This window comes from Sorex fumeus, unplaced genomic scaffold (genome assembly GCF_029834395.1).
Source record: "Sorex fumeus unplaced genomic scaffold, SorFum_2.1 ptg000093l, whole genome shotgun sequence".
Taxonomy (NCBI): Eukaryota; Metazoa; Chordata; class Mammalia; order Eulipotyphla; family Soricidae; genus Sorex; species Sorex fumeus.
The window spans coordinates 7,322,735-7,344,600 of NW_026606150.1; the positions used below are offsets into that span (position 1 = coordinate 7,322,735).

At 66.7% G+C, this 21,866-nt stretch overlaps 1 protein-coding gene across 3 annotated transcripts in view; it reads left to right on the plus strand.

The window, feature by feature from the left end:
- ANO1 (anoctamin 1) overlaps nt 1–21,866 on the plus strand; it is a 99,780-nt gene that overhangs the window by 33,592 nt on the left and 44,322 nt on the right. For all 3 annotated transcript variants that reach the window (XM_056131692.1, XM_056131693.1, XM_056131694.1), the window contains exons 2-3: nt 15,273–15,442; nt 21,063–21,380. In XM_056131692.1, the coding sequence (XP_055987667.1) occupies nt 15,273–15,442; nt 21,063–21,380 (488 nt within the window). The remainder of the gene's footprint in view (nt 1–15,272; nt 15,443–21,062; nt 21,381–21,866) is intronic.

Here is a 21,866-nt window from a genome sequence, read left to right on the forward strand (position 1 = left end):
TGGCAGGGGGTGGGTGAGGGTTACCACGTGCTGCTCAGGGCTGACTCCTGGCTTTGGACTCAGGGTTCACTCCTGGCGGGGCTTGGGGGACACCAGGGGGGGCCGGGGATCGAACCCGGGTGGGTCACGTGCAAGGCCAGCACCCTCCCTGCTGTGCTACACGGCTCTGGGGCCCGACTTCATTGGTTCTTTGGAGAAAGAGGAACGGTTATAGGAGGGGGAGACCAGCTGAAGAATATTCTTTCTCTGCGGCTCTGGGGGAGGACCCGGCCCGAGCGAAGAAGGCTCTGAAGCCTGACCTCTGTTTACCTCGGGGTCTCCGAGACTCAGCCGTCCCCAGAGACGAGAGACAGATGTTTCTGCGTGGTTGTTTGGATGGTGACGCCTTTGTCTTTCAACCCTCCCTTGATGCTCTTTAAAAAAATTTCTTAAAAAAAGCTTATAATTACAAATAAAAGCATCATCATAAAAAAGGCCCAGAAGAAAGCTCAGGATTGCGGCGTCAGCGGGCCTGCAGGCGCCCGGGTTCCAGGCCGCCTGCACGGGCTCCCAGACGCCGTCGGAAACAAATCGTATCTCTGTGGGACGAATGTTTTGAAACACGGACCCGAGCCAGGTCCAGAAACGCCGGCTCGCACGCCGCGGCCTCCTCGCAAAAGTCGCGCTGAGCCGAGGTATCGGCCTTAAAAATAAAATCGCTTCTCCAAATATTTTGGTGGAAATAGAAACTTTCCGTTTTATGAGATATTATTTTTGTCTTCCATCTGTACTCAAAGTAAAACAAAATATTCAGGCTTAATTCCATTTGATTCCGACTGTTTAACTTTGCCCCTGGACTTGGAGATAAACATTTACCCGAGGGATGAACCAGTGGGCCTGAATTTTGCAGCGTAGTAAACGCTGTCCTGTTGAATCGTCCGTCTGCCTTCTATACGTTGGATCGATTTATTAGATGTTTCGGCGTCGCTCGGGGTTGAGCGGAGTCCAGAGTTCAAGGTTCAGGCAGGGCCCTCCCGAGAGACGGGAGAGTTGACGCTCAGTGCTCCCCCTCGTGCTCCCAGAAGAGCCGTGCGGCTGGGCGCCCAGGCCGGTCGGCCTGCGTCCCGCGCGTCAGCTCGGACCCGGTTCTCTTCTCCCCTCTCCCTCCCTCCCTCCTGCCCGCCCTGCCTTCTCCCCCTCCCTCTCTCCCTTTCTTCTTCCTCCCCTCCCACTCTTCCTCCCTGGACCACACTCCCAGGCCCTCCTGATGAATGAATGAATGAACAAGTGAATGACCATGTATCTCTCCCCTTTCCCTTCTCCCTCCCCTCCCTCCCTCCTCCCTCCTCCCTCCACTTCTTCCTCCTCCCCTTTCCCTCCTCTCCCTCCTCCCCTTCCCTTCCTCTCTCTCCTCCCCTTCCCTTCTTCTCCCTCCTCCCCTCCCTCCTCCCCTTCCCCTCCTCTCCCTTCTCCCCCCTTCCTCTCCCTCCTCCTCTTCCTCTCCCTCCTCTTATTCCTCTCCTCTCCCTCCTCCCCTTCTCTTCCTCTCCCTCCTCTTACCTTCCTCTCCCTCTTCCCCTTCCCTTCCTCTCCCCCCTTCCCTTTCTCTCCCTCCTCCCCTTCCTCTCCTCTCCCTCCTCCCCTTCCCCTCCTCTCCCTCCTCCCCTTCCCCTCCTCTCCCTCCTCCCCTTCCTCTGCTCTCCCTCCTCCCCTTCCCTTCCTCTCCCTCCTCTTCCCTTCCTCTCCCTCCTCTCCTTCCCTTCCTCCCCCTCCTCCCCTCCCCTTCCTCTCCCTCCTCCTCTTCCTCTCCCTCCTCTTGTTCCTCTCCTCTCCCTCCTCCCCTTCCCCTCCTCTCCCTCCTCCCCCTCCCTTCCTCTCCCTCCTCCCTTTCCCTTCCTCTCCCTCCTGCACCCACCCCAGGGCTGAGCCGGAACTGGGACCTTGGCCGTCCCTCTGGGCCACCCGCGGCTGCTTCCTGCTGGTCGGAGGCTCGGGACAGGGCCCGGCCTCTGTTCGTCAGGAAATCGTGTGCCTGGGGGCCCGTGGGCAGCAGAAAGTGGACAGACAGGATTCCGGTGCCGGGCCGTGTTTGCCAGAGGAAACAGGTTCTTCTGGACTGTCCAGGGCTCTGGCCGGCTCCTGGGGCTCGTGTGTGCCGGGAGCCCTGGGCACTGGCTTCCAGATGGATGGGCGGAGGGACGGACGGCAGACAGGCTGCCGTTTCTTCCTGCCGCTGGGAGGGTGAACTCGAGGCCCGGGCGAGGCTTGGGCACCCGGCAGAGAAAGCCGCGTCCCAGCCCCGTGGCCGTACCTGGCCCGGTCCCCAGCCGCCCTCCCCCTCCCAGGTCAAGTTTATCCCTGGGGGCCTCAGCTGGCTCCTCGCCTGTCGGGCGGGGATAAGGACGTCCCTGCCGATGATGCGGTCCCGTGGCTGGCGGCACAGACGCCCCTCAGTTGCGGCATCTGCCGTGTCCCAGCACTACTGGGGGCAGCGGACGGGTTTAAAATACCGGATGACTTAGGAACTGCAAGCGTTGATTGGAGGACTCAGGAGGGAATGAATGAAGGACTGAACAAATGAACCACAGGTTCATTTGTGAACCAGAGGTTCTTCTCCCCCCTCCCTCCCCCTCCCTCCCTCTCTCCCTCCCCATCTCTCTCCCCCCTCCCCCCTCCCTCCCCCTTGGCCCCACCCTGCTGCCTGCAGAGCCACCAGACCTGCTCCTCCATCCCTGCAGAGAGCAGACAGAGTGCATGCTGGGAGAATCCCGCTCCGGGTGGGGGCCCTCGCATTGGGGTCACCCCCACCAAACCAGCCGAAGTGGCTCACACCTCTCTGCCCGGAGAGCAGAGCGGGGGGCACAGGGAGCACCCAGGCCCGCCTGATGCCCCCAGGGTGCGGCCCCTGTGCCCCCTCCCCCCGGCCCCCTGCCCCCAGAGGCGCCCCTTCCGCCTCGCTGGCCTCTGCTTCGCCATCTCTGTGCCCCGGAGTTCTGGCCTCGGGCGCGGCCACTGTCTCTGCCCGGCCCTGGGGGACAGCGGGGCTGGGTCCAGCCGGGTCAGGGGGGCCACTATGGTGCCTTCCAGAAATTTGTATCCGGCTCTGCCTGTGTGTGGGCGAGGTCAGGGCGCACCCTTGGGTCCCTGGTCACTGTCCAGAGGAGGGGCAGCAGGGGCCAGGCTCCGCCAGGAGGCAGGAGGCAGGGTGGGCTGGCGCCCAAGTCTGCATCACCCTCCTGGGGGACGTTTGCCAGGCCCTTGGGGGGCGCGTGGATGTGCCTGGGACCCCGTCCTGCCCCCAGGTGGCCCCCTGCGCTCCGACGGTCACTCGCCACGCTGACCTTCCAAGGCTCGAAACTCGGCCCACTGCTCTGCCCCTTCGTTCTCGAAACTATTCCCCGTGGGCCTGGGGACCCGCTAGCCCATCGCCCGCACACGCGTGCCCAGCTCTGCAGAGGGGCTGAGAGCGCCGGACACGGGCCTGTACTGGCCCTGGTGCCGCCCATGCCAAGCGCTGGCGCTGAGGTTTGCTTTGGGGTCACACCAGCCGTGCAGGACACTCGTGCGGGGGCTGACACCCGCCCCTCCTGGGCCTGGGTGGCCGCAGGGAGCCGCGGGGGCGGCCCTGGCCCCCTCTTCCGGCATGCCTGCCTCACGCCTGGGGGCGGGTACCGCTTCCCTCCCCACCGAGGACACGGCCGCGCTGAGGACTGTGGATGGACCAAGACAAACTGTGGCGCGGGATGTTCCTTAGTCAGACCGTGGCCGGGGCGCCCGGCTCCTGCCTGGCCCCTGTGGCGCGTCCAGCCTGTCCTTCGTGGCGGCTTCGTCCGTGGCGCGAGCCTCTGTGGGCAGTGGCCGGGCCGCTTGCGCTGTGAGAAGAGCCGCCGTGGGCTTGTTCTCGCGCCCGTGGCTGGTTCTTGCACCCGTGACAGCCCAGCCTTTGCTCCGCCGTCTGTTCCTGCGGGAAGACGCGGGTTGGTGTCTCGGGGCCGGCTTGCCCGTTCCTGTCCCTGTTACCCGGGGCACGGCCCAACCCATCTGACCGCGTGTGCGTGGTTGGAAGCTCCTTGCCGTATCCCTCGGTCAAGGACCCACGAAGTGAGGGTCCTGCCCACCCCACCCCCCGGCCTGCGCCATCGCCCACCCATCCCCCAACCCTCCTTGGGTACTTTCAATGGCGTTTTGAAAGTAGCGTTCGAAAGGCGCCTTTCTCGGCTCCGCTTGTGCCTGGCTTCTAGAACAATGGCTTTTAAATATTAACCGTGTATGCCGGGCCCCTGCCAAATCCACGTATTGATTCTGCTCCTTCGCTCGGAATGACCCGTGTCCGGACCGAGCCCTCCCTCTCCCCCAGCCGGCGCCGTGGCATCGCCTCGTCCTGCCCCAGAGAGAGGGCTGGGCACGAGCACTGTGGGTGGGAGCGCCATGGCTGGCTCAGGGAGCAACTGAGGGCTGGGTGGGAGCACTGTGGGTGGGAGCACATGTCCTTCCCATGACCTTTACACGACTGTCACGTGTTCCCGTGTGTCCCTCACATGTCCACAGAGCACTGTGCGTGGCCATCACATGCTCCCCACATGCTCTCAGCGTCCCCTGTACATGCTTTTCCTGTGTGTCCTTCACATGTCAGCATGTGTCCTATACATGGCTGTCACATGTCTTGCCCATCTGCTGCTGCATGTGCCCTGTGTATTTCTCTCATGTTCCCCGCATGTGCCTGTCACGTGCCCTATATGTCATGCATGTCCTGTGCGTGTCTGTCATGTGTCCCCATGCGTATCATGTGTCCTACATGTGTCACGTGTGTCCTGTACGTGTCTGTCACGTGTCCTGTGTTGTCTGTCACATGCCCTCCAAGTGTCACATCTGTCCTGTATATGTCTGGTACGTGTCCCGTGTGCATCGCGTGTCCCACATGTGTCCCGCGTGTCCCGTGCATGTCTGTCACAGGTCCTGCACGAGTTCCGGGCGGGTCTGCATCTGCCTCCCGCAGGGTGTGGCTGCATCTGTCCGTGCCGAGTCAGGCATGCCGTGTAGACCGCGCTGGACTGTCCCTCGTCGCGGCCCCCTGGTGTCCACCTTCAGGAAAGGGCGTCGGTGGCTTGGGGCTTCCCTCCCCGTGCTGACACGTCCCGTGGCCTGGCTCTCGCCGTGCCTGTCCCGTGGGCCCCTCCCGGGCAGTGGCCGTCAGCCGCCCGCCCCGCCGTGTGTATCTGCTCATCCCTGGCAGGTTCTGCCTCCGCCGTCCCGCCCCCTCCTCCGTGAGTCCTTCTGTTGGTTCCTTTTCCTTATTTGTTTTTGAGCCAACCCGGTGGTGCTCAGGAGTGACTCCCGGCTCTGTGCTCAGCGATCCTCCTGACCAGACCCACGCGGCCGCGAGCACGACCAGCCCCCCACCCCCACCACGGGAGCCTCGCACCTTCCCCCCGTCCCCCCAGTCCCTCCTCCCTGCCCTCAGCTTGCCACACGTCCGTGTCCCGTTTACTGCCTGGTGCCGAGACGAATAGCAGGGTCGGTGCTTACCGCCCTCTGGTAACCCCCTCCCCCCAGGTGTGCTGCTTTACCTATTCATCAGTTTTATCAATTTTCTTGTTTATTTATGGCTCAGGGGCCGCACCTGGCAGGGCCCGGGGCTCCCTCTGACCTGCCTCTCTCCTCCCAGATGGGCTCGCCGGGGGTGGGGGTGGAAGGGACCAGGCCTCTGGGGTTGGGGACCGCAGGTGTCTCTGCTGAACTGGGTCCTCCCCATCTCCGCTGGGAGCCGCCCCGCCCCTGCGCATGCGGACCCGGCACAGGCCCGCCCGCACCCCAAGTCGTGGGCCGGCCTGCCCCCAGCACTGCGTCTCCGTGCAGGAAGGCGGCTGCCACTGTGGCCTGTGACACCGCTGAACGCCACCCGGCATCCTGCAGGGGTGCGGCAGGGCCGAGCCCTTGGGGTCAGGGAAGAGTGGGGGAAAAGCTGGTTCTGGCGGGTGGACCCTCGAGGGGCCCCGCCCTGTCGTGGGCCACTGCCTGGCCTCGGGTCAGGGCCACAGAATGACGGCCCCCGGGCCCCGTTCTCCAGAACCCCGTCTGTGCTGGCTGGCGCCGTCCGGCGATGTGGGACTTTTCCTCGGGGGCTGATGCAGAGTCCGTTCCTCAACCTCCCCCCGGCCCTGCGACGTTTCACTCCCTGTCTGAGGGCAGCTGTGTCCAGCAGGGCTTAGCGGGAAGGACACTGAGCACGTCGCGCCCTGGGGTGGGCACAGGCAGGCCCTTACCCCGCCACCTCCCTGCTCTCTGGCCTCGGGTCCTGATGAGGAAGAACCAGAGGAAACGGACGCGCCTGTCAGTGTCCCAAGCCCCCCGCAGCCCCCGACGGTCCCTTTGCTCTGTCGTCTTGGCTCTGCAGAGATTGGTCAGAAACGCCGGACTGGGGTCAGACACACGCTGGGCCCCTCCCAGGCATCCAGGAGGGCAGCATGGGCGAGACCAGCCCAGACCCTCAGCACGCAGCATGGCCGGTCTCTGCCCCATCCCCCTGGGAACTCCCTCTTCCTTCCTCGCTGCGCCCCCAGACTGACCACCCACCCATCACAGTCCCTGGGCATGGCAGGAGACTGGGCCGGCGGCACAGAGGGTGGGGGGCGGGACTGGGGCGATAGCACAGCGGGTAGGGCGTTTGCCTTGCATGTGGCCGACCTGGGTTCGAATCCCAGCATCCCATTTGGTCCCCTGAGCACCACCAGGAGTAATTCCTGAGTGTATCAGCCAGGAGTAACCCCTGTGGAATGCCGGGTATGACCCAAAAATAAATTAAACAGAGGGTGGAGGGCTCGTGGCCCCCAAAACACCGCCCTGTCGGGGTGGGCCGGAGTCTCTACTGGGCTGTTGGTGAGTGAGTCAGAAGTTTGCCCATGGGCAGGATGGGGGTCTCTGCCCCGAGGTCCTCCCGGCTGGGGTCTGGGGAGCAGCCACAGCCCCTCCTCGGGGTTGACCCTGTTGGGTCCCCCTGCAAGGCTGCTGGTGGCACCTCTCAGGACAGCGGATCTGGGGCACAGTGAGCCAGGGAGTGACGGCGGGGACGCTTATGCCCCGTCCACCCTTGCCTGTCCCCCCCTCCCCGTCCCTCCATCCCTCCGTCCCTCGTCCGCGCCTCCCCTCCCCTCTGTAGGGCTGAGCCTCCCAGCCACAGCACAGGGCAGAGCGTGGGAACGGTCCCCCGAGGAGCAAGATGGCCTTGCTCCTGCCTGCTGGCCGCCGGGAGGGCCGGGCCCCCACAGTGCCGGGCCTGGGTGGACACGGCAGCTCCAGCCCCTCTGGGGAGCAGAAGGGACCAGCCCACACCCCGAGACGGCCTCCACACAGGCGACCCCCGCTCTGGGCCCCAGGCGGCCCCCCTGGACGCTGCTCGGGGCCGTGCGGTCCAGCGGGCCGTGTTAGGGTGTCCTGTTAGGGTCCCGTGTTAGGGCGTCTGAATTCGGGTGTTTATTTTAGGGTTCCGTGATAGGGTCCTGCCTTAGGTTTCTGTGTTCAAGTTCCGTGTCTGTATTAGGGTTCCGTGTTAGGGTTCCATGTTCAAGTCCTGTGTTAGGGCATCCATGTTAGGGTTCCGTGTTAGGGCATCGTGTTAGGGTGTCTGCATTAGGGTGTCCATGGTAGGGTGTTCATGTTAGGGTGTCCGTGTTGGGGTTCCGTGTTAGGGTTCCGTGTTAGGGTGTCCATGTTAGGGTTGGGTTAGGGCTCCGTGTGAGGGTGTCTCCATTAGGGTGTCTGTGTTAGGGTGTAGGCGTTAGGGTTCGGTGTTAGGGTCCCATGTTAGGGCGTCCATCTTAGGGTGTCCGCATTATAGTTCCATGTTAGGGTTCCGTGTTAGGGTTCCATGTTAGGGTTCTGTTAGGGTTCCATGTTAGGGTTCCGTGTTAGGGTTCCATGTTAGGGTTGGTTCTGTTAGGGTTCCATGTTAGGGTTCCATGTTAGGGTTCCGTGTTAGGGTTCCATGTTAGGGTTCTGTTGGGGTTCCATGTTAGGGTTCTGTTGGGGTTCCATGTTAGGGTTCTGTTAGGGTTCCATGTTAGGGTTCTGTTAGGGTTCCATGTTAGGGTGTCTGTGTTAGGGTTCCCTGTTAGGTTTCCGTGTTAGGGTTCCATCTTAGGGTGTCCGCATTAAGGGTCCGTGTTGGGGAGTCTGTGTCGGCCTCTGGGGTGGGGAGCCTGTGCTCCCCCTGCCGGCAAGGCCGCAGACTCCCAGGGGGCGGCCTCCCCTCCCTCCACACCCACAGGTTCCTCGTTCCCCGGCTCCCCGTGACCCTTTAGGACTTGGAGGAAGCCACACGCCCCTGTAAAGCCTTCCAGAACCTTTCGTGACCTTCCAGACCCTTCCACGCTTGCTTCCAGAGCGTATCAGACATGCCAGGTGACAGGTCCAAGGGCAGGTGGCGTCACATCGGGGTGGCAGGTGTCCACCCCCTGAGACCCCAGAGTGCTCCCAGCCCAGGGAGGGGCCTCTGCGAAGCCCAGCCGCCACAGTCACACCCCAGGCCGGTCAATGGGGCTATTGTGGAAGCTGGATGGGGCTTCCAGAACCTTCCTCAGCGGCTCATCCGCTCGAAAATGTTATGACAACAAATCCCCAGCGGAGAGTGTCCTGTCCCCAGGGTGGGGGCTGACCCCAGTGCTCACAGCCAGCCGCTGGCCAGGACTCGACTCTGGCATCCTTGCCGGGGACGCCCTAAGGGGACACTTGTCACTGGCCTCTTCCTTCCTACGAGGGTGCGGGCTCCGCCGGGCGCTGGGACTCAGGCTGGCTCTCGGCTGGTGCCGTGTGAGGGCGGGGACGCGCGTCCACCCAGCTCGGGCTCGAGGTCACTGGGGCCGGGGACAGCGGGGGCGGGGGACCCCAGCCTGGGGCTGTGTGTGTCTGGGCCCCCCGCTGGGGTGTCCTGCAGGCCGGGCAGGGGGTGGGGCCTGGCTTTGGGGCAGCTGCAGGCGCTGGGGGGGAGGGGGCGGTGCTGTTCCCCGGGGGCCTCAGCTGCCCCCACAGTCTGGGCTCGGGCGGGCCGTGGTGCCCTTGGACGCTGCTCTCAGGCCTCGGGCCGGTGCGGCTCGGCGGGTGGGTGGCCATGGGCAGGGCGTCCCTGCCCACCCCCTGACCGGGCCGGGGCGCGGCTGGCCGCAGTGGGCACGGGAACCCCTCAGGATGCACGTGGGACTCGCGTGTCTGAAGGTGCGTGTGCCTGTGCACGCCTGGGTCAGTGTGCCCGTGTGTGTCTGCATGTTTCTCTCGTGTATGTGTGTGGCATGTGCACGTGTGTAGCACGTGTGTATGTCTGCATGTCTGCGTGTTGGTGTGCCCACATGTGTGTGCGCTCACAGACTTCAAGATTCGACCCATGTGCTCTGTCTGCGTGGGTGAAGGGTTAGAGAGGGCTGCTCTCTGCCCAGTGCTCTTCCGGAAGCCTACTCTCATGCAGTGCTCTTCCTGAGGGCTGCTCTCTGCCCAGTGCTCTTCCGGAAGCCTACTCTCATGCAGTGCTCTTCCTGAGGGATGCTCTCTGTCCAGTGCTCTCCCCGAAGGCAACTCTCTCACAGTGCTCTTCCTGAGGGCTGCTCTCTGCCCAGTGCTCCTCCTGAAGGCTACTCCCCTGCAGCTCTCCCTGGGGATTACTGTCTCCACAGCGCTCTCCCTGGGGGCTACTCTCTCCACAGTGCTCTCCCCAGGGACACTCTCCCTACAGTGCTCTCCCTGAGGGCTGCTCTCTCCACAGTGCTCTCTCTGGGGGGCCGCTCTACTCCCGGCTCCTCACCTCAGGGGCTATTTCCAGGCGTGAGAGTCTGAAGGAGGCCAGAGAGGACAAGCTGAGTGGACAGCCCAGTCGCGCAGGAGGCGGCAACAGGCAGAGGAGAGCGGAGTGGGGCAGGCGAGGGGCTGTTGCGAGGGCCTGGGGGGCAGGAGAAGGAGAGGGGGAGGGGGAATGAATGCCTGAATGAATTAATGAATGAGGGACGAGTGAGGAAGTGTGCCAGAGGGTGAGTGAATGAATGAATGCACGGACGGATGCAGGCCCGAGGCGGGAATGAATGGGCGTGAGCCTCGGAGAGTGGAGTGGGCGTGTGAGGGAGTGAAGGAGTGAGTGGAGGAATGAATGAAGGAGTGAGCGCATGCGTGAGCACGGGAGAGAATTAATCGCGGTGAGCCATGAAGGCAGCCGCCACCGGGTCGGGGGCTGCCCCCAGCCACCCCCTGGGCCCCGTCCCCATTCCGTGCCCGGCACAGGCGCCCGGTGGGATGAGGCGGCACCTGGTGCACATGCTGTGAGCACTCAGCAGAGAGCCCGGCACGGCCCTGGGCTCCCCCACCCCGGCCAAGCGAGGAGCCGTGCAGTCAGGCTCCGGCATTTTGCTGCGGCCAAGGGTGGCGGGTCTGTCCGAGTCGGTGCTGAGCGGACGCCCCTGCATCCGTGTCCACCCGGGCCCGTGACGGGGCCTCCCGCTGCCCCCATGTGGCATGGCTCAAGGCCGCATCCCGCCCGTGTGGGGACCAGTTGGATTCTGGTAAACAGTCGGAGAGACAGACCCCCGGGGAGCACAGTGCCGAGAGTCCTCCCTCCGGCACGCTGACCCCTGCCCGCCAGACACAGAGCCCGGACACGGGCTCCTGAGAGGGGTCCCCTGCAAGTGTCTCCGACAACAGGGCCACGAGGCAGGTCGGGCTGCAGGCGGGCGCGGCTTTGTTTGTTTGGCGTTGCCCGTTTGAGGTGCTCAGGGCTGACTCCTGCTGCGGTGCTCGAGGATCACTCCTGGCATGGCTCGGGGCACTCGGTGGGGGGCTGGAGACGGAACGGGGGGGGGGGTCAGCGTGTGCAAGACCAGCGCCCTGCCCGCTGGACTGTCGCCCTGGCCCGGTCGCTGCCGACCAGCCGCCCCAACGGTCCCTTTGCCTCACCCGGTGCTTCTCCCGGCCAGCGCTGCTCCGGGTGGCCCCCGACATGGCCCGGGCGGGAGACCGAGCTGGCCCTGGCCTGCTGACGGGCAGGACACCCCGTCTCCCTCCTCTCTCCCTCATTTCTCCCTGGGGCTGTGGCCTGAGGCTGGATGCCCAGAGGGCAGCGCTGGGCATCCCTACACGGCGCCTCGCAGCTGGGCAGAGCCCCCGGGCCTGACCGAGGCCCCGGCCACAACAGACGCTCGGAGCCAGGTGGGGCAGCAGGACCTGGCCCTGGGGGGGCCGGCACGAGGCCCCAGGAGCTGCCAGTGAGATCAGGCGCTGAGTAGCCCCCAAGCCCAGGCTGGGGGTCCCACATGCACACGGCATCTGTCTTACACTCCAGGGGCCGGGGCGGGGCCCCCAGAGGGTGTCCCCCTGCGACCAGGGCGGCTCTGCGGTCAGCGAGGGCGGGTCAGGAGAGGCGCTGAGTCGCCACCCAGTTTCCGGGACGCCCCCTCCCCTGCCCCCCCCCACACACACACACACAGGGTGGCAGGGAGAAGGGTCCCCGCTGGGCCTGTCCAGAGGAAGGACCGCGGTGTGGCTGCCTCCGGGCAGACCCAGGCCACCAGGGTGGCGCAGCAAACTTGTGACTGGAACAGACCCGTGTTGGGAGCCAGAGTGTCCCCCAGTCGAGAAGGGGAGCGAGCGAGGAGCCCAGAATCGGGGCAGACACTTCAGGGTGACGGGGCAGAACTGAGCTGGGCACCGGGAGCCACGGGGGAGCGGGGGCCCACGGAGCCATCCTGGAGGGCTTCCTGCAGGAGGTGGCGGCGGGGCTGGGCGTCTCCCAGGGGCATGCCTCACGTTCCTCCTGGGGCGGCCCGAGCCCTTGAAGCGTCTGAGAACCTTCCAATGGAGACCGGCCCCGTGGACGGAGCCGGGAGACAGCCGCGGACGGGACTTCACGCTCTGGCGGCAGGCCAGCCCCGGCCGGCCGCGGGTTTCCATGCCCGCAGACTCGGCGTCCAGCTGCTGCCCGGCCTCTGCTCGGGACGCTGACCTCAGGCCGAGGAAGGAAGTGAGCGTGCCCACCGCTGGCCGCTGCCTTCACGCTGCTCGGGCGGGGGGGGGGGGGGGGGCGTTCCTCTCCCCTCCCGCCCGCTGGCCTGAGTCATAGCCGTTCACTTGTTCCGTGCCCCGCCCTGACCGCCTCACCCGCCGGGACCCGGCCGGGGCTGCCCCTCGGGCTCCCAGCCGGGCAAAGAGCAGAGCCGCCCGGCCAGGGCACCCCCTCCCCTGCCGTGGGCAGCCCCCTGGGACCCCCCGAAAGGGCCCACCTGCCTTGACAGCAGCCAACCTGCGCCTCGATCTGCGTGAGAGTGTGTGCGTGTGCGTGCGTGTCTGAGGGGGTGTGTGCGTAGGTGTGCGTGTTCGAGGATGTGTGTGCTTGTGTGTGTGTGCGTGTGAGTGTGGATGTGTGTGCGTCAGTATGTGTACACTTGTGTGCATGTGCGTGTGCGTGTGTGAAGGTGTGTGTGGGTGCACGTGCATGAATGTGTGTGCATTGTGTGCTTGTGTGTGCATGTGCGTGTGTGTGCGTGTGTGAGTGTGTTTGCGTCAGTATGTGTACATGTGTGTGTGCGTGTGTGAAAGTGGGCATGGGTGCATGTGCATGCATGTGTGTGCATTGTGTGTGTGTGAGTGTGTGCACGTGGGTGTGCACGTGTGTGGGTGTGGTTGCGTGGGTGTGCATGTGTGTGTATGTGCGTGTGTGCCTGTGCGTGCCTGTGTGCGTGTGCATGTGTGTATTGTGTGCTCGTGTGTGTAGGGATTTGTGTGCGCACAAGGGTGTGTGTGCATGTGTGTGCGTGCCTGGGATTCGTGGAATTGGGCTCAGGCAGGGTGCCCAGACTTGGGGTGACCTGGCGGGCGTCCGCCTGTGCTCTAAGAAGGGGCTGATAAGATCATCCCCCCCCCCCCCGGGCTCCAGGTCCTCCTGGGGGTGACTGCCCCTCAGGGGACACTCAGCCATGCCTGGGGACAGCCAGGCCTGTTAGGACCTGCCCTGCCCCCCCCCCGCCCGAGTGACTGAGTGGCACCCCAGGATGAGCCCCAGTGGCCAGGCCCGCCCCGGGGGTCTCTCTCAGCTCCCGGAGACTCAGAGGCTGACACGGTCTCGAGCACGGCGGGGGTGGCCCTCGGTGGGGGAGCACGGCCCCCCCGCCACGCTCAAAGAAATGTCAGCAAAGACGTAAATGTCTCTGAGGGACACACCGTGACACGCAGGGCACCGCGGGGCCACCTCGGGCGGGCAGGGCAGCCCGGAACCTGCCGGGCTCCACGTGCCGGGCAGCTCCCCAGTGCCGTGTCCACAGGCAGAGCCGCCCCCGGGCGGACAGGCAGCCAGCCAGCGCCTGAGGGGGGTCCCAGGCCCCCAAGCAGAGTGGGGGTCTGTCCTCCTGAGTGTCCCCTCCCCGCTGCAGCGGACGGCTGGTCCCCACACTGCCCCGGGGACCCTGGCCAGTGCAAAGCCAGCGGTGCGGGGGGCCGGCAGGCGTCCGGCCGCGCCGAGGGAATGACCATAAGGCAGGGACTGAAGAAGGGGTGGACGGGCGGCTGGAGGTCACGGGCATCTCGGGGTCACGGCCAAGGGTCACTCCACACCTGGGGCCTGGGGGCCCGGAAGGCAGCACACGTGTTTCCACCTCCGGAAGGTGCCCTTGTCCGCACCAGGCCTGCGGAGGCCGTGTTGGGGGACACAGTCGGGCTGCTGCCAACGAGAGTTAGCGTGAAGGGACAAAACTGTGCGCACGTGTGCATGTGTATAGTGTGCATTTCTGTGTGTTTGTGAGTGTGCATTTGTGTGCATGCGTGCATGTGTGTGCAAATGTGTGTGAATGTGGGAGTGTGTGTTTGCGTGAGTGTGTGTGCATGAGTGTGTGTGTGAGCGTGCATTTGTGCACGTGTGTTCATACGTGAGTATATGTGTGAGTGTGCGAGTGCATGCGTGAGTTGTGTACGTATGTGTGTGAGAGTGTGCGAGAATGTGTGTAAGTATGTGAATACGCAAGTGTGTGAGTGTACCTGTGTGTGTGAGTGTATGAGTATGCGTGTGTGTGCCTGAGTGCATGTGTATGCGTGTTTGTGTGTGCACATGTGTGTGCATGTGTGTTGATGTGTGAGTGCATGTGTGTGAGTGTACCTGTGTGTGTGAGTGTATGAGTATGCGTGTGTGTGCCTGAGTGCATGTGTATGCGTGTTTGTGTGTGCACATGTGTGTGCATGTGTGTTGATGTGTGTAAGTGTGTGTGTGAGTGCATGTGTTTGAGTGTGTGTGTGTGTGAGTGCATGTGTGTGAGTGTGTGTGTGTGGTGTGTGTGCATGCCTGAGCCTGAGTGTGTGTGTGAGTGTGTGTGTGTGTGTGTGTGGTGTACGGTTCCTCTAGCCCAACCTGGCCCTTAGGGAACACGTCGGTCTCGGGCGGTCTCGGGCAAGAAGCAGGCAGCATGGGGGCGCCACCCAGCTCTGCCGGCCCACCCTGGGCCACCCAGAGCCACCGGCCAGGCCCGCCCAGAGGACAGTCCAGCCCGAGCCTCCGAGCCTCTCCGGGTCGCAGGGCCCATAGGGGCGCCAGGCAGGGCTGAGACAGGGCCGGGCGGGTCCCCGCGACCCCCATGTTCTTCCCACGAGCTTGGCGGTCCAGGGACAGGCTGGGTGAGGAGCACCCCCACCACGTCCCGCCCCAGTGAGGAGTTGTCCTCCTGCGCAGCTGCTTTCGAATCCCTCCCGCTAGCCGGGCCACCAGCCACTCACTCCCTGGCGCCAGCCGTGCTGGACTGCCCGTGAGACATTGTCGAGGAGGTGTCGTGATCAAGGTGCCGCGGGTTCTTTGGCCTGAGCGCTTGGGTGGGGCGCAATCCCGGACGACTTCCTGCAGTTGGTGGCATTTGGCACCCTGTGGGAAGCACCAACAGGATATAAGGAGGACGCAGGAACTTCCTTCCCACTGGGCAGGGTGGCCCGCGGCCCCTGGGAGGGAAACCGGAGCGGGCCTCCTGGAGAAGGGCGTCCTCCGGCGGCGGCAGGGGAGGGAGGTCCGGTCCCGGGTGCGCGTGGGGGGAGGCAGGAGGCCCCTCCCGCGCCGGCCCCCACCCCCGTCCCCGCCCGCCTGGCCTCGGAGGGAGGGCGGGCGCGCGGGCGGCAGGCCGGGAGGCTCCCGGCGGAGGTGAGCGCGGCGGCGGCGGCGCTGGCGGGCGGGGCGGGCGGCCGGGCTGGGCTCCGCGGGCCGCGCGGCGGGGCCGGGCGGCGGCGGCGGGAGGCGCCACGTCCCGCGGGGAGAGGCGGGCGCCGTGCGCGCGCCGACGCCGCTGTCCTCGCTGCAGCCGCGGCCGCTGTGGATGCGGAGCGCGCGCGGGCGGCCGCTCCCCGCGCACCGACGGCCGCGATGCGGGTCCACGACAGCTACTCGACGCTCCCGGCCGAGGACCGCAGCGTGCACATCATCAACATCTGCGCCCTGGAGGACGGCGGCCGCCGCGCGAGCGAGGGCACGGTGAGTGGCCGCGGGGCGGGCGCGGGGGGTGGGCGCGGGGCAGGGGCGCGCGGGGTGGGCGCGGGCCGGGCCCGGGCAGTGGGCGCGGGGCAGGGGCGCGCGGGGTGGGCGCGGGCCGGGCCCGGGCAGTGGGCGCGGGGCAGGGGCGCGCGGGGTGGGCGCGGGCCGGGCCCGGGCAGTGGGCGCGGGGCAGGGGCGCGCGGGGTGGGCGCGGGCCGGGCCCGGGCAGTGGGCGCGGGGCAGGGGCGCGCGGGGTGGGCGCGGGCCGGGCCCGGGCAGTGGGCGCGGGGCAGGGGCGCGCGGAGTCGCGGCTGGGCGCGGGGGGTGGGCGCGGGCCGGGCCCGGGCAGTGGGCGCGGGGCAGGGGCGCGCGGAGTCGGGTCAGGTCAGGGCGCGGGGAGTAGGGGCAGGGCGCGGGGAGTGGGCGCGGGGCCGGCAGGGGCGCGGGGAGTCGGGGCGGGCGCGGGGAGTGGGAGCGGGGCCGGGGAAGGGCGCGGGGAGTCGGGGCAAGGCGCGGGGCCGGGGCAGGGGCGCCGGAGCCGGGGCAGGGGCGCAGGGAGTGGGCGCGGGCTAGGGCAGGGGCGCAGGGAGTGGGCGCGGGCTAGGGCAGGGGCGCAGGGAGTGTGCGCGGTGCCGGGGCAGGGGCGCGGGGAGGCGGGGCCGGGCGCGGGGAGTGGGCGCGGGGCAGGGGCGCGGGGAGCCGGGGCAGAGACGCGGGGAGTGGGCGCGGGGGCCGGGCCAGGGGCGCGGGGAGTCCGGGCGGGCGCGGGGAGTTGCACGGGCTGGGCGCGGGGCAGGGGCGCAGGGGCGCGGAGAGTCGGGGCGCGGGACGCAGGGGGGGGGACTCGGGGCGCAGGGGGCGCGGGACATGGGGGGCCGGGACGCGGGGAGCGCGAGGCGCACGGTACCGGGGGCTCGGGGAACCGTGAGTGAGGGGCGAGGCGAGCGCAGGGTTGGGGGCGCGGGGGCGCGGGGCGCGGTGAGTGCAGGGTTGGGGGCGCGAGGGGAGCAGGGGTGCGGGAACGGCAGGCGGCGGCGCGGGGCTGCGGGGTGCCCAGGCAGCGCACCTGCGCGCCGGCTCCCGGGAGGGCGGTGGCTGCGGCCCGCGGGCCGGGCCGTTTGGGGGACGTGCGGGGCGCTGCCGAGGGCGCCCACCCGTGCACGTGGCCCAGGGGTGCGGCGCCCCAGCCCGCTCGGCGGGACCCCGGATCCCACAGAGCGCAAGGCGGGCCCTGGGGACGCTTCACCCCCCCTCCCCGCGGATGCCCCCCGGGGGATGTGACCAGCCGCTAGGCCCCCCGGACAGCTTTCTAGGGTGGGGAGCACCCGCTTCTTCCTGGCCTGCAGGAGGGGAGCGGGGCCCCCCAGCTCTGCGGGGTCAGTCCCTGAGCCACTTCTGGCTCCCACGGTGTCTGGCTGGGCTTGGTCTGGGGTACCAGAGGGGACTCAGCTCTGGGCCTGCTGCCTCGAGTGGGGGAGGCAGAAAGTCAGGAAGGACAAAGTCTTGGTCCCAGAGGAGAGCTGAGGTGGCCGGTGGCCAGCAGGGCGCGTCCCTCCGGGGCCTCCCCCTGTGCCCTCCCCACTGTGCCCTCCCCCACGCCCCCCTGCGTCTCTCTGTCTAGCCCAGGCTGGGGGGGGGGCGCAGCATCCTGGTCCTGGGGCGGGGGGCATCAGCCAGCGGCCCCCGCCCCTCCCTGATCACTGTGGGGCTCCTAGAGCCGCCAGCGCCTGACGGAAGGAGGCAGGGCGGGGGCTGGAGGGGCACAGCGGTCCTCGGACACTTACAGGCCCCCACGCCTGGAACGTTCCCGGCGCCCACATGAGCTTGAGGGGTCAAGTCCTGGAGCACCGCGGGCCCTTAGCGGGGGAGCTGCTACCACAGATGAGGAAACTGAGGCCAAGCAGGGCCTGTCCTTTGTCCCCTGTGCACTGGCAGAAGCTGGGACAGGCCTGGGGTGCCAGGAAGGATCTGCCAGCCCAGAGTCACCACAGGGTGGGACAAAGTGGGGACCCCAGTGAGGAGAAAGGTGATGGCGGTCGTGAGGGTTGGTGGGTGTCTGCCGGGTGACCTGCGATGACCATTCGGATGTGAGGTCAGAGCCGGGATCCCTGAGCCCACAGCCCCGGACTCTGCCATTGTCCTCTGAGGATCCCACTTTTCCTGGACCTCCAAACTGCCCTCAAGCCCCGGGTGCCCGCGCTGCCGCCCCGCCCTTCTCCAGTGTGGGGTCCCAGGCCCCCCACCCCTGTGCCGAGCCGCGGATCGGGCAGTCCAGAGGGAGTCAGGGCTGGAGGGGTGGGTGGGGGTGGTCTGTGTGTGCGCATTCTGGGGGCGGGGGCCAGCGCGTCCCAGGAACCCCCGGCGCTGCCCAAGCCAATAATTGCGGCTCTCGCCTGGGGTTGAGTCACCCGCCAGGCGGTTCTGTGCCTGCAGAGGCTGCAGGGCGTGGGGCTGCATTCCAGAAAGTTCCTATCGGTTCCCAGACACAGAACCCGACCCTGCCAGCAGGCCCAGCCTGGCAGGCGCTGCTGGGCCCCTCCCGCCTCTCCCGGGGCCCCTCTGAGCGCCGGCATCGCTGGCTGCACCTGGAGGCGGGCGCCCGGGGAAGGGCCGGCCAGGGGGTGGGCGCGTGCCCGGCTGCGAGATGCCGGCCGGCGGCTGGCTGTGGTCCGTCCAGGGCTGAGGGCCAACAAGCCCCGACACGGCCGGCCAGGAGATAAGAACCAGTGTGTCTGCAGCGATGCTTGGTGCTGGCTGAGGGCGTGGGCACGCGGCCAGGTCACAGATTGAGGGGCAGGGCTGGCAGCAGAGAAAAGAGGCCCCTGAAACAGGATCCCCGCCCGGGTCCGGGCCACGGCAGGCGCCGCCTGCTGCCCCTCCAGGCCCCGTGTGGTCGGACCCGAGAGCATCCCACGCCCCCCCGGGGGGTGAGCTCGGTCCAGCGCGGCACGAGGCCGCAGAACAAAACATGGTGGGGGGGTCTCACAGCGGCCCAGGGTACACACGGGGGCACGGGCCTGCCTCTCCCATCGTCACTCCACGGGCCGCCCCTTTGTCCTCGTGAGTGGGGGCTCAAGCAGGCGGGGTCTGGGCCGCCTTGGTCTGGTCTCTACCGGACAAGTGCTCGCGTGCATTCATTCATTCCCTAGGTGTGCGTTCATTCACTCATCCCCGCGGACTGGCGTTCATTCATTTCCTAGGCTGTGCATTCGCTCCCTGGGGCATGCATTCATTCATTCCCTGGCTTGTACACTCATTCATTCTCTCCCGGAGGCATGCATTCATTCACTCATTCACTCCTTGGGGGCCTGCATTCATTCATTCATTCATTCATTCATTCCAGGGTCTCCTAGGTGAGAAGTTCCCTGCCCCCAGCTCAGGCCCCTGCTAGGGTCTCTGCATCTCTCAGGGCACTGAAGCAGCACCCAGAAATCTGGCGGCCACCCCGGTGACCCACTGCAGAGGCCCGTCCCACACACAACCACGGCACGTGTGCCACGGGGGGGGGGGGGGCGCCTCCACCCCCTCTGAGCTCAGCTCAGAGTTGCTGGCCCGGGCTTGGCTGAGGGTAGTTACTGGGTGTCCACACTTTGTCTTTTTTTTTGCTTTTTGGGTCACACCCGGCGATGCACAGGGGTTCCTCCTGGCTCTGCACTCAGGAGTCACTCCTGGCGGTGCTCAGGGGACCAGATGGGATGCTGGGAATCGAACCCAGGTCGGCCGCGTGCAAGGCAGATGCCCTCCCCGCTGTGCTATCTCTCCGCACACTTTGTCTTAGAAGATGTCCACCCCTCACACTCCCTGTTTCCTGAAACCCAGACTCAAAGCAGGGGGCCCCCCTAGGTCCAGGCAGGGGAGCTGGGGGTCCGCACTAGGCCTGGGCGAGCCCCTGCCGTCCCGCCTCTGCTCAGTGCTGCCTCCTGCTGGTCCTGGCGGCACCCGCGGCACCCGCGTCGGGACGGGTGGGTTTTGGTTTTCCCCTGCCGCACCCACAGATTCCTCCAGCCCCCGCGGGAGCGGCTTCTGGCAAGGGCTCACCTCGCACTGGGTGCGGTGACACGGCTCGTCGTAACGCCCAGCCCCGCGGGGGCAGTGTGGGGTTTGATGGGCACCAGCTGATCCTCGAACCCTCATTCCCCGGGGGGGTCCGAGGATCGGCGAGATTATGCTCCGTGCCTGGTGGCACCTCTGGGAGCAGCGGGTGTGGTCAGCACGACGCCCCTCTGAGGGGCCTCCCCGGGTCGGACGGCTACAGGGAGTGGAGGGGGTCCCCAGCCTCCGCGGGGGCTGGGGCTGTGGCCTTGCCGGCTGTGTCGAGCCGGGCGGTGGGGCCCCCTGGGCTCCAGCCTCCCCGCACACACCACTCTCTCGCCAGCTAAGACTGGGCCCCACCCGAGCCCCTGGCCAGCCTCTCCCTCTGCTCCCCAGAAAGGCTTCCCGGGGCAGGGGCCGGTAGGGGTGCGGCTGGGAGCACCTTTCCTGTGTGTGGGAACCGGGAGGGAGAGGGCTCTTGGCCCCAGCCCGAGACCGGGAGTGAGTGTCTGTCCTGGCCCCCGCCTTCTGTGTGGGCAGAGCAGGGAGCGTGACCCCTAGTGTCCTTCCGCAGATGGGGAAACTGAGGCAGGGCTCCAGAGCCTGCCCAGCAACCTCCACCAGACCTTCCCACGGGTCTCCCCTAAATTATCCCACCAGGCTTGGGCTCTGCTTTGGGGAGGAGACTATTGGGGGTGGCTGACCCCGCGGGTGGTAGCGTCCACCCTCATGGTCAGCGTCCACTCCCACAGTCATTGACCAGCCCCTACAGTCAGCACCCACCCCCATGGTCAGTGTGCTGACCATGGGGTGGACACCAACCATGTGGGTGGACACTGACCATGGGGTGACCCCGTGGTCAATGTTCACTTTTGTGGTTAGTTTCCACCTGTGGTCAGTGTCCACCTCCCATCGTCACAGTTCACCCCCCTACGGTCATTGTCCACTCTCTTATGGTCAGTGTTCAGCCCCATGATCAGTGTCCACCCCCATGGTAAGCGTCCACCCCCATGGTGTCCACCCCCATGGTCAGCGTTCAACCCGTGGTCAATGTCCACTCTTTTGGTTAGTTTCCACTTGTGGTCAGTGTCCACCTCCAATCATCACAGTCCACCCCCTACAGTCATTGTCCACTCTCTTGGTCAGTGTTCAGCCCCATGATCGGTGACCACCCCATGGTAAGTGTCCACCCCCATGGTCGATGTCCACCCCATGGTCAGTGTCCACCCTACGGTCAGTGTCCACCCCCATGGTCGGTTTCCACCCCCATGGTCAGCATTCACCCTGTGGTCAATGTCCACTCTTGTGGTTAATTTCCACCTGTGGTCGTGTCTACCTCCCATTGTCACAGTCCACCCCCTATGGTCATTGTCCACTCCGTATGGTCAGTGTTCGGCCCCATGGTCAGTGTCCACCCCCATGGTCAGTGTCCGCCCCTGGTCACCTCTGCCCTGCAGGAACCCACAGCCCAGCATGCGGGCACCCGGGGCTGAACCCTCACGGTACCCCCCACCGCAGCCGGGGGCGTCTGGCCCGGGGATGCCCCCCGCCCCGCCCCCGCTCACGCCCCGGGTTCCCCGCCCTGCAGCTACTCAACTCCTTGTCCGTGGACCCCGACGCCGAGTGCAAGTATGGCCTGTACTTCCGGGACGGCCGGCGGAAGGTGGACTACATCCTGGTCTACCAGCACAAGCGGTCAGCCGCCAGCAGGACGCTGGGCCGGCGCGTGCAGCCCGGGGAACCGGCCGCCCGCAGCGTCAAGCCGGACCAGCCGCTGCCCGGCTCGGGGACGCCGCTGGGCGCTGAGCCCGCCGTGGACTACCACGAGGATGACAAGCGCTCTCGGCGGGAGGAGTACGAGAGCAACCTGCTGGAGGCGGGGCTGGAGCTGGAGCACGACGAGGAGGTGAGGCCCCCCGGGACCCCCCTCCCCCCCCAGCCACCCACACCCTCCTCCCCCCCCAGTCACCCGCACCCGGGGCAGGCTGGCCTCGTGGGACCGTGCAAGGAGGCAGTTCCCGTCCCCAGAGCGTCTCTGGAACTTTCCTGAGGCCTGACCCGGCCCTTCTCGTGCCTCAGTTTCTCCCTCTGCCCTGGGTGCTGTCACCCTGGAGCCCCGTGACCAGCACATGCCCCCCGGAAAGACCCTCCCAGGAGAAAGATTTCAGGGTGGTGCGGCGCCAGCAGCAGGACCCCGAGTTTCCACGCCTCCTGCACCCCCTCCCCCGCGTGGGGCTTTGGCTGGAGCCGGGGGTGGCCGCCGGGTCTCAGCCCACTCCAGGCTGCTCAGCATGGGGGTCCGAGAGATCACCAGTGAGTGGGGCAGGGCCCGGGCAAACTGGGGTGCCCCTCGGTCCCTCGTGCTCACCCACTAGCGGGGCCTTAGGCCCAG